We start from the raw sequence: 12,068 nt of genomic DNA on the forward strand, positions 1-12,068 counted from the left end.
AGTCCAGCCCGTGTCACTGAGTGGAGCTGGGAGAAGGAGGAACCTCTGCAGCCTTCAGCGCTGGAACAGCCATGCCAGTCTGCTCCACAGCAGGGTCCGGGGACAGCTTTCACCACCGCATCTCTCTAGAGAAACCTTTTAGCACTTAACCTAGCTCTGTTCCACAAAAGCTAAGCAAAAGTTGGGTCTGTTGTTTTGATAGCCAGCAAAAGTTAAAATATTGAAGCTTTTTTTTTTCACAGAAAATGCAGATCAGCAGCACATCATACCACACCATTTGCCAGATCCTTTTGTGCCAGAAGCTTGTCCCCCACATCCTATGGGTTCCCAGGGCTTTGCCTTCCCCTTGCCACTCAGAAAGCTGATACTGCCAGTCCCGTTTTTTCTGGTGCAAAACTGAGATGAAATGTGCTGCCCAAGGTCACACAGTGAGATGGCAGAGATCACTGGCAGAGACGAAACAGGAGATCTAATGAGCTCTAGTCCAGCACATTTACAGCAGATTCGGTTACCTTACCCATCAGCCTGCAGATAAACACTCTGCTAATGGCTCCCTGCTACATTCACCTTTCAAGATAATGCCTAGGTGGCTACCTGCCCAACCTTCCCCTTTTCTGTAGCTGTTAAAATAGATAGTAGTAATATCTTGTTTTCTTTTATTTTGTTAGGGAAAGAGGTCTCCGAACTTCTGACCCACCAACAGTTAAGAACTGAATTTCTGCTTTGCATAAGAAAAATACAAAATAAGCCGTTTCATCAGTGATATTTAACCCCTGAAGATTCCATGTCAACAGCTGACCATGCTGATGCTCTTCACATGCAACTTTATGACTTTATACACAGCAATGTGTTGAACACACTACGTCCAACACTATTATTTCCATTTACAGGGACTGTTTGCATTTTCTCCAGTGGCTCATAGAATGCTTGCCATTTTCCATTTTATCTACTTGGGAAGATCTGATACCATACAGGACTCATTTTTATCTGAAATACTCCTCCTTCTCCTCCTTATTTCTGTTTAATCACACTGAGACTCTCTTAGACAGATGCAGCACGTTGTGACAGCAGCACATTTCCACAATGCAAGCTTTAATATTGCAAATGAAGATAGAATTCAGCTTTTTGCAAGAGTGCTAGACAGGCCTTGCCTAAATAAAATGTATCCTTGTTTAAATGACATATTCCGTGACTTCTCTTCATGTGCTGTTTGTTCCTTTATGCATTTTCCTTTTTGCCTCTTGGTAGCTCTGTGAGGAGACATCACCCTGTGACTTGCTGAGTTCTGCCTAATTCCACTTGCCTGGGAGTAAAGCATGACACAGGTTTGTTATTCTGGGTCACCAAAGTCAACATAACCCCCAGGAGCACAAGTCTTGTCATATCTTAGCTTTCAACATTGCTCTGAAAAGGTAGCAGTTAGTAACAATGCTATTAATAGAGAACAGAAAGTTTTCTGTGCTTGAAGCAAAGGCAAAAGGAACACGATAAATTCAAAGAAAATAATGGAAAACAGCTAAGAAATATGACTGCTTTGGGCAGCACGCAATGCTCGATCCTTGCTCCATGCAAGGATGTCCAGTGGCTGATAGGAACCTGGAGGATTTTTTTCCAAAGAGGTTGCCAGTAAGCTGAGAGCACAGAGCTGTCTGGGCTTTTTAACAAGTTGGTAACTTTGCAGCTCTTTTGCAAGCAGACAGCTCGGGATACACAAAATACAGCATCCCTGGATCGGCATCTCGCTGGTTCCACCCTTTGCCATGTGTTGTATCAACTGCACAATGTTTGTGCTTTGTCAGGCTTGTCTCATCCAAGCCCTCACCCACTGTGATACTTCTATAGAAAGTCTTCTTTCTTGAGACATTAAAATACAAATCACTTCACTATGGAAGCAGCATCAATTATATTCTCTTTCAGAACACGTAACAGGTCCCTGCTGGGACAGGACTGGGCTGTGCCATTCCAGCACTCAGGGAGGTGCAGCTCAATAGCCATATTTTAAGAAAATGCCATGATTCTTGGAGTTGGTAGCAAAACTCCTGTTGACTTCCACAAGATTAAAGTTTGGCCTAAATAGTTCTGTTTTCCCTATAACTCATCCCTTTTCTACTAGGTTCCTGAATTGTCTTTGGGTACATGTAATGACACAGCACAGCTGAAGACCTGCCGCTTCCCAAAATCTTGTTTGTACTGTTCTCTGGCAAGTGTGGCCAGCAGTGGCTGGAGACATCTCCCTCTCCCTGAGATGCCACCTCTAGCCAAATGCTTTTGAAGACACACCGCCGGGAGCAGGGCAACTGGAGATATTTTTCTAGAGATGGGGTAGGCCAAACTGGTGAGACTGGATTTTGCTCTGTGAACCTCTTACCTGTCTTCTCGCAGCTTTGTCCTGTCTCATGAGATGAGAACCAAGCCATACGGGGGCTAAACCCACAAGTAACACCAGTATTTACTATCATTCCATCAAAACGGAGAGCACCAAGGAACAAGCTATTAACCATAATCCTAAGATTAATATTTTTTGAAAGTATATACTTTCTGGGAATATTCCTTGTGAGTGGTCTAAAGAATTATGTTTCCTTTTAAAATAAGTACTTTAATTTATATTCTGAGGCATGCACTCAAAAGAATTAATTTACCCTGAGCTATGAAATTAAGTTTAACCAAAACTTCAGACTGGTTGTTCCTCCACACAGTTACTGTTTTAGCAGTTCAGCAGTATCTTCGAGTACAGTAGATCCTGGTGAGGGTCATGATTTTTCCTAAGCCTTTATTTTAGGCTATAAAGGACCCACAAAGGAGATTTGAAATAATTGTGACAATTTTGTGTAAAAGCTAGAACGCACCCCATTTTTCTGCATCTTCTCAAGGCATCTTGTTACCAGCTGCCAAAATAAGAGGGAAGAAAAAAGGACCCAGGCAGGTATTTGTCTCAGAGACTCTGAACACAGCAACTGCAATCATAACCCAGAAAGCAAACACCTTGTCAGCAGTCTTTCCATTTTATTTTCCAGACCTTGTGTTCATCTTGGATGTCTAGCGCATTTGTCGCTATTCACATACAATCTTGCATCATCTGTATCTAATTTCCAAGTGACACCATGGGCCTCTATTGAAATATGTTCACTATGTCCTCTCTTGCATTCCAGGGAGTGCTTGGTGTTCAGCAGTACATCATCACTGGTAGCATACGGCTGGCTCTCTCTGCACTCTTTGCTCAACAACTAGCTGAGCTGGTGCTTCCCATTTCAAGCACTGCAGCTGGGATAAGCTATACAAAAAGAATTAAGAGAAGTACCTATCCCAAGACAGCTAGGATGCTACAGATTAAGCTGCTTTGATTACAGTCACTAAATACACTTTGGTTTTTCAGATGAAATACCACAAAGAATCTGTTGGAGACCCCTGAGTCCCTTGGGTAAGTTCATGCTCCTCATACTACCCAGGATATAAGCTCTAAAAGGCTGCCAGTGAAATCCAGGCCCTTGTAGCCTCTTGAGAATTTTTTTCCTATAAAGCTGCAAAACCATGAGCAAATAGCCTTGTATGATAACTCAGAGGTAGACGCGCAGGGGAGGTTGCTGAAGAAGTCTTGGGTAGCTTGGAAGAATTAGTCTCCTGTTAGAAAGCTTGTTTCTCAGCCTGGTTTGCCTGGAAGCTGAAGCACGCGTGGTGTGTCCTTCCCATCTCCCAGCACCGCAGCAGCTGTGTTATGGACAGGAGCTGTCTGGAGCACAAGCAAGCCATGGGAGGTTTATGTAGGCTTCTTCGGCAGTTCCTTGGTTGGACTTGGTGGCTGCGGTTGATCGCTCTTGGTCTGGCTTGGAGGAGGGGGCCACGTGGTCTTCTGATGAAGGTGGCTGAAAATGAGAAATATGTTTTACATAGTTTGGGAGAAGGACACAGAGGATAACGAGACGATAACATTGGTTATTTAGGAAAGAAGAGGCCACAGGTCTTGCAGGGCTAATGGATTGTGGTGGCCATCTGTTTTGTCTGAAAATGCTTTCCATAACCTTGAAATTGTGGTTTGTAAATGTCTACTTTGTGCCTAACTAAAAAACTCTGCTGTCAGATCTTGAGGTTAAGGTGATCAGTTAAGACACTGGTAGGAGACACCTAGGTCTCAAAGTGCCCTTTCAGCAGATGTCTTTAGGACATGGCTCTGTTAAATATAAGCCATTTAAGAGGTTTTATGGGAATTCTTAAGATACTGAAGTTCCAAACAAAGCCGTGTTGTCTCGCTCTCCTTGGCTGGGATTTCACAGCATCTTAATATCACAACATAAAAGTTTAACACATTCAGTGATGCTTTTTTCCTTATTCAGAACTCACAGTGGTCTATTAAAATGCCAGCTAGACAAGCCATAAATTCCCATTTGGTCTGAAGAAAAAAGAACATTTTAGGAAATGTTCTTAGGAAAAAAAAAAAAAAGAGAGAGAGAGATCCAGGAATTCACACTATACTTCACTGTGCGGGGTGGGAAGTCTCTTGCTGTCTAGAAAGGGACGTATTTTTCTGTCGTGGCCATCTGGAGGCCTCTACTAGATTACATGGCTAAAAGTTGTCAAGGAAAAATTTTGATTTAAAAAAACCCCAACAAAACAAACAGGAATTTTGTATGTCATGTATTGTCAAAATTACAGACCACAGCAGTTTTGACACCTACTCCTTGTAATTTGGGATTCCTTCAGCAGGCAGGCACTGGTCCCTGTCACATGGCAAAGCTGCAAATGTAAGCACACAGCCAAGTATAAGTGAAGGGTTAGAACACATGCCCCATGCAAGTAGCACTGCTACATTATGATAATGCTTATTTGAATGATGCTGGAACTCTGGAAATGCTGCCATGCTCATATATCACAGGTGCTCCTTAAAGGCTACAATTATATTCATTGTGTCTTGTGCTTTAAGACAAAGACAATGCTGGACCATGACCACGTTTAGTTGGTGAATAACATCCAAGAGTAAAGACTGGGCACCTATTTGGGGCTGTATGCTCACCTGATCGTGACACAGAGGAGACCATTAACTCTCCTTTTGTATGGAAACAGACAAGAGGGGTCACATCACTGCTGCCAAGAAACATTTATGGCTTATGGAATAAGCTCAGAGTCTCAGGCTGGGAAAGTTAATTCAGACTCCCATGGAGCTTGATGCCTTTTGTCTGATGTTCTCCCATCCACAGCCATGTGAGTGGGAGGCGGTCTGGGCTGACTTGTATGCCAAGGAAACAGCTAAATTACTATTCCCCTTGACTCAGCATCGCTGTAGTCATACCTGGATAGTATAACAAAGGTTTGGATCCCTGGTTCAAAGCTATTGAGAAACTGGACGGGGTCCAGCAAAGGGAGCCCTGGGGCTCATAACCTGCGAGGGGAGGCTGGGGAGGGCTGCGGGAGCTGGGCTTGTTTAGCCTGGCAAAGAGGAGGCTGCGAGGTGATCTTGCAGCACCCACGCCTGCTTCAGGGGCAATGAGAAGGATGTCAGAGCCAGAGTCCTCTCAGCAGTGGCAGACAATATAACTGGGGGCAGTAGCCACAGATTGCACCTGGGGGAGTTCAGACTAAAGTCTAGGAAAATCTTTTTCACAGAGCGCAAAGCAGTTCAGGAACACATTATCCAGAGAGGCTGTGGGTCTCCATCCTTGGAGGCTGAAAGCACAGCTGGCTAAACCCATCGGAGATTGTGTCTAGTGTGATGGTCCTACCTGGAGCAGAAGGTTTGACTCCTGATCTCCAGCAGTCCTTTTGAACCAGCATTTCTACAATTCTATGAAACCATCTTCCTGCCTATTAGTTTTTTTCCCCTGGAAAAAAAGTCTTTCCTCTGTCCCTGGGCACAAGTCACACCCTTTGACTCCTTACACTGCAAGTCTGCATTTCAGATTCAAAGATGAGTCACATAGATACAGGGAGGGCAATTACATCTTGGTTAGCATGAGAGAATCAGATACATGTATGGGAGGCTTAACTGGTATGGCAAAAAATATGTAAGGTGGTGGAAACTGTAAATAACATTAACAGAAATCCTTGGGACTTGTTAGGATTCAGGTTTCTCCAGTTAATTTAGTGCTTACCGTCCTTGTTGGAGAGGATTTGCCCTAGCAGTTCTTTAGCTTCTGATAGCAAAAGGTCAACAAGATCTGAAGATGGAAGAGATGTGTCTGAGACTGCATCTGTTTTATCCTCTTCTGTTTCACTGTTGACTCTTATAAATACGGAAAGTGCCATCAATATTTCTATCATAGAACAGTCATTGAAAATCCTGGCCAGCCTCTTGTGAAGGATATTCTATGTAAATTCTGTGTATTTAGGGGGAGATTGCATCTCAGTCACTCAGCATCACAGGAAACTCTTTCAGACATACTTATGTTGTGTTACAGAGAGATATCAATGCATTTTTTAGAATTTCTCAAAAACATTTTTCCTTCATTGTGTTAGAAGTATTCATCTTGGATTCCATCATTCTTAAAAACTGACTTGTTTTTAAGGAGCTGGTCATTATCTATGAGACTGTGACCTTTCCATGAATAATGATCAATTAAAAACACCAGCATTCTGATAGTAGAGTTGTGATACGTTTCTTCCAAGTGATAGGAGATAGGTTCGGGTTGAAGGGCAGTCCAGAAGCCCAAACTCTTATTTTTCCACCCATTCATGCAGCTGAGAGTCATGCTGGCTCTTTGCTTACATTCTATCAGTTTCTGTAACTGCTGATGGAAAAGGACATGGTCCTAAAGCCAAAAACTGACATATGTTGGGAAAAGCAGGTGGATCAAAACTATCTTATTTGAAACAACCTGCTTAGGGTCTCTGCTAACAAAAGCAACTTAACCAGAGGAGTGTTTCACCTACATATTCCCCAAAAAGCCAACACCCCCTAGGTACCCATCCACTAGCAGCCTCTAGATCATCTTTCTCCCATGGCTTCACTTCCAAAGTGACAGTATGTTTAGAAACTCTGCATTGGTTATGTTCAAATCACTTCCCCCTGAGAAAAGTCAGAAAAGGACATTTCATGTTGCTGTTCACGATTCCCGGAAGCCATCTCCTACCTTTTCTCATCTGGTAAATGACTGCGTGTGCTCAGGACCTTGTGGACGTTCTGCCATGCAAAAAAAAAAAAAAAAAAAAGAAAAGACAACCAAAAATAAAGGTTTCAGACTTGTAGGAATGAATAATTCCTGAGAACAAACCCCATGGGTTTTTCCTGATGATCAGATTTAGTATGACAGTAATCAGCTTCTGCTTATTCATTGCCCTTGAAGCAAATATCTCAAGGCCTTTTGCAACTCAAGCAACATTCACAGGCTATGCAAATATACAGACACATCTAAATTATGCTTTTTAATACCAACACTAAAATATGTGAAATGCAACATAAAAATACCCTTCCAAAGAACAATTTTGCAGGCTACGTTTTAGCGAGTCTTGATGATCACTACTTGCAGTCCCTGGTTTCTGGACTATACCTGCACACCTACACTCTCATTACCATGCACAGTTAGTGAATTCTCAAACACTACTGAGGGATGTATAAAAAAGGAAGATATTTTGCTCCAGTGGTCAAAATCCTGTGATGTTTGACCCTGGGGCCAACTCAAATCCACTTCCAAAGTCCAGCCCCAAACCATACAGGCACCACCACATAGTGCTGCAGGTCTAGGGGCGTTTCAATTCTTCTCTCTCTGAAGCAGAGGACACAGCGTCTACGTTTCCTCGTGCTCCACTGCTTCCCGTTGATTTCAAGAGCTCTTCAGATAGGCCACTAGTAGCTGTAGCAGATATACTGAATACTAGTGATCCCATGCTGGCCAGTTTACTAATAATTACGCAAGCTTGTATTCCCAGTACAGGTAGTGAAGTGGAAGAATTGCCAGTTAAAAGACTAAAGCAATTAAGTGTACGATTTTGCAGGAAATCTGGGGGGAAAAAAGCACCAGAAGAGCAAAGCTGCTCTTCGAGTTCACATTTATTTTGTAGAGAACCAACCATCCAGAGGAAGATAAAACACATGATTTCGACCATCATGTCTGAGAGTTCCTGGAGCAGCCTCAACCAGAGCATCACAGGGACCCTGGTGAATCAGAGACAGCAGAGCTGCCAGGCTAAACCTGCACCACAGTGTTTACATTGCTCTTAGGTATATAAGTATATATGAGTTCATTCCCTAGTTTCTCCTAACCAACAGACAGTGCCTTTTTAGGATGAGATACAATTAAGAAAAACACTCTCTTGCTTATGGAGCAGGAAGTTATTTGGACTTGCAAAATCAGCCTTAAGGTAAGAAGCCACAGTGATGCCACCAGCACTGGGATGGTTCAGCACTTCACCTGCACAAACAGCAGCAGTTTCCTATTGCAGATTTCCAGGCGCTTCCGTGAGACTTCTGATTTTCGTAACTGGCCATCAGCCAGGGACAACTGTCTTTTCAGTTCCAGGATGTCCTCCTGAGATGGGGCCGGAGGAAGAAGAGAAAGGTGATGATGATGCTCCAGCCTTGGCTTTTGGAAATATCAATTTATGGCATTTGCTACAAGCAGAAAGCCACGTTTTTTTGGAAAGGACAGTGGAAATTATACAGATTATAACACAGATGCAGAGACCATGCTGGCCTTGTGATCATACACAACAAATGACGTATATGCTACGTTCATTTTCTCCTTCATAAATAGAAGGGGAACCCACAGAAGAAGGGTCAGAAAGGTTGTGGGTTTTTTCCCAGGCGGAGGGGTTGCATTACCTCTATTTCAGAGACATGCTTTGCTTTCTTCCCTGCCAGCTGCATCTTCAGTTCTGCAATTTCAGCTTCCAGCAAGTGGATCACTTCCTCATAGTCCTGCTCGGCGCTGTGAGCCTGTCTCTGCACCACCTCGGCCATCTGCAGCTTGCTGTGCAGTGTCCGGTTCTCGGAGAGGAAGCCCAGGGCTTTCTGGAAGCAGTGAGAAGTTCTGGTCAATGCACCACATCCCGCTCAGCTGCCAACCACCCAAACTGCCCCAAGGCCCCCAGAAATCTCTTCACTAACCTGGTTCAGTCTCTGAAGCTCATCTTCCATTGACTTCTTGCTGTTCTCCACCTCTTTCAGGAGTGACTGGGGAAAATACATTCACTGGATTAGAAGCAACAAGCGACAGGACATTCCCTTGAAGACACCCTGGTCTTGTAGTCCCTACCCACTGGAATAATATTTTACAGAAGTTGTCATGTGTACTCTCCCCCATGCCAGTGCTTTTTGGGCTGTGACCTGCAGGCCTGCAGAAATCCACCTGGACACGGCCACGGTGTGAACAGCCGTGCCGGCAATCTGCAGCTGGGCCAGGATGGGAGGACAGGCCGTGCTTCTGCTATTCATGGACTTTAGTTGTAATGCATGTTTTTATATTTTAAATATGTTTACTCACTGCTAAAAAGAGACTGCATACTTTCAGCACAAATAAGTTTTCATTTGGGGTTGAGAGCGAGAAAGAGGCAATTAAGTAGAGCCAAGGGTGAGAGTCTCCTTTGTAATGAGGAATGCACAGAATGCAAATTGGTGACTTCTTAAGAGGGACAGGCTACACCATTACCCTCGCGTACGACTACAGCGAGCTACAGCAGAAGGCACCAGACAAGAAATCTGCTCAGAGGAGGGGCTCCACCTTTAGCCTTCGGACTTCTTGCCGCAGATCCATCATTTCCAGCTGCAGCTGCTCCAGCTCCTCATTGCCATTACAGCTGAGAGAGTCAAAGGTCTGCAAGGCAGAGGGGCAGACAACATCACACCCCGCTCACGCTTTACCAAAAGCATGGGGCTACATGGCAGGCATATTGTTTTCTGTACCCAGAACAACGATTAATCAAAATCACTTTGGAAAGGAGTCAGCATTTTTATGCAACAGATCAAAAGGCACATTAAATAATTCAACTGCAGGGGTTTTTTTCATCCCACAGGATTTCACTCTCTGATCCCTGACGTGGCTGGAATAGCTGTGCTACAGTGAATTTTCATTTTGTGAATCAGGTGAAATTAGTTAATTCATTAGTTAGGACTAATTTTCCTTCTGCATAACTGCCAGGCTACTTCCTTCATATCATCCCATAGATGCTGTTATTTGCTTTAAAAATGAGAAGTTTCCAGTATCTTATAGAATCTCCTATAATCAAAATGATTAATGGATAGTTCTGCCTTATATTTACAACTCTAGAACAGCCAGGAAATGGTAATTTAGTTTTCCCCATTTCAGAATTTAATGGATTTCCTATAGAAGATTCATGGATTAAATGCAGAAGAGCGATGGACTGACTGACCGGGGAGTGAAAAGCCGACGTATCCAGCAAACTGGCCACTTCATGCTGCGTGAAGAGCATGGAGCTGGAATCCAGACCAGCCTCATCCAGCTCCTCCTGCATCAGATCCCTGAGTGCTTGGAGAAGATCTACGAGAAAGGATCAGTTTTTAACGGGCTAGAAGAGAAAAGCACTAGGTGTTAGGAGAAAACGCCACTGACTTTGGGGACATCCACTGACTGGCAAGCAGAGTTGGTTTGGAGATGCCAAACAGGCTTCTCTTAACACTCTTCAGTTCTTTGACAATCCATCAAGCTTACATAATTCATTGACGGTCTTTACCAGGCTCGTTTCTTATCCAATTGAAAACAACAAACTTCTAAAAACCAAAAAACTCCAGATATTTTCACAGCAGAGTTCTCACAATTGTGGTTCTCAGCATTATAAAATTTTAAGCCAAAACCACATTTCTCTGACAAAAGGCACTCACCTGTCTGCTGGCATTTCTCATGTTGCTGATTTAAACAAACAAACTAACTAAAAAAAACCAACCTAACTCAATTACTTCAGCACTTAGAAAAGGTGTTACATCGACAAGACTGAAAACCCAGATTCATCTTGCTCTCAGCCCTGGAGGGAAGTTCGGTGCGAGGGGCTGCATGGGACAGGCGGGAGCTGGTGCGACCGAGAGGGGGTGGCAGCGGATCCCAGCCCCTCCAGCCCTCAGTCCCTGGGCTGCAGCAGGAGCCGGAGCCTTTGCACGAGAGCAGCATCTTTGCTGCCAGCGTATTTGCCGAATACCTCTCATTGTCCTTATTTCTATTGCCAGAAACTATGAAGCCAGTCGCATGGTTCCATATCTCATCACTCACTGCACAAAAACATCCATCCAAGAGGTGTTGTGTCTTGCAAGGCTGTTGGGGACATTGCTGATGGCTTTGAATTTTTGTGAAAAAGCTTCTGGGGAGTAGACCCTGTAGGCCAGATATGTTCTGGCAGGTCACAGAAAGCAGAGCAGGCTTTTACTTTCAGCCTGTCCTCTGGCCAGCTCTTGCCAGGTGAGCTGGGCTTTAAGGAACGTGAGCCCTTGCACTGACTTTCTTTTTTTTCTCATTTTACGTACACCTCTACCAAACGCCTTTTGTATTCACGACTTTTCTTAACTGTTTTGAGGCTACATCAATACCCAGGCAGGTGTCTTACCTGCCACCTTTCAGCAGATGCCTCTCTCCTTTCTCAGCCTCCAGCAAAACTACGCAAAAATGAAAAAGCCCGTCAGACACAGAGCTGCCCACTCACCTCCAAAGGCCACCGTCCCCTGTGAGTCTGTGGTCAAACTTTGCCGCAACTGCCTCTTCTTCTCCTCAGCCACATCCAGACCAAGATACTGCAGGACCTTGAGCAGAAACAACGAGCCTTTAATAAGAAAAATACTGGAAAAGCAACTTGTTGAAGTAGGTGCTGGGAAAACACTTGGTGCTGGGTTTTCTCCTGGAAGTGACTCTCCAGGCAGCATGTCCCAAAGGAGCAGTCTTGGGCTGGATTTCCACTCTCTCCTCCATGTGTACGGAAATGTCTGTCCCTGAAGACAGGGACATGTTCACATCCCTCGAAGAATATTTTATACAGATTGCAAGCAGATTTGCAGCTATGACAAACTGTCAGGAGCTTTATCAGAAGCCAGTGGAGCTGTAGCTGCCAAGAGCTCAGCCTCTCCTCCTTCTCTTATTGCCCAAGAATTGTATTTGGGACCGAGAAGATAAAAGCTTTTCACAGAATATTTCCTGTGGCAAAAA

General features: G+C 44.1%; 1 protein-coding gene across 1 annotated transcript in view; it reads right to left on the reverse strand.

The window, feature by feature from the left end:
• Positions 1–3,754: 3,754 nt before the first annotated feature.
• The window catches only part of LOC135994608 (syntaxin-binding protein 4-like), a 42,777-nt gene continuing 34,463 nt past the window's right edge, over positions 3,755–12,068 (reverse strand). Inside the window, exons 13-22 of the mRNA XM_065645301.1 lie at positions 11,572–11,668; positions 10,294–10,421; positions 9,645–9,737; positions 9,032–9,097; positions 8,747–8,935; positions 8,337–8,453; positions 7,059–7,108; positions 6,081–6,211; positions 4,671–4,728; positions 3,755–3,860 (exon numbers count right to left, since the gene is read on the reverse strand). Coding sequence (XP_065501373.1) covers positions 3,755–3,860; positions 4,671–4,728; positions 6,081–6,211; positions 7,059–7,108; positions 8,337–8,453; positions 8,747–8,935; positions 9,032–9,097; positions 9,645–9,737; positions 10,294–10,421; positions 11,572–11,668 — 1,035 coding nt within the window. The remainder of the gene's footprint in view (positions 3,861–4,670; positions 4,729–6,080; positions 6,212–7,058; positions 7,109–8,336; positions 8,454–8,746; positions 8,936–9,031; positions 9,098–9,644; positions 9,738–10,293; positions 10,422–11,571; positions 11,669–12,068) is intronic.

Source organism: Caloenas nicobarica, chromosome 14 (assembly GCF_036013445.1).
Source record: "Caloenas nicobarica isolate bCalNic1 chromosome 14, bCalNic1.hap1, whole genome shotgun sequence".
In the NCBI taxonomy this organism is placed as follows: Eukaryota; Metazoa; Chordata; class Aves; order Columbiformes; family Columbidae; genus Caloenas; species Caloenas nicobarica.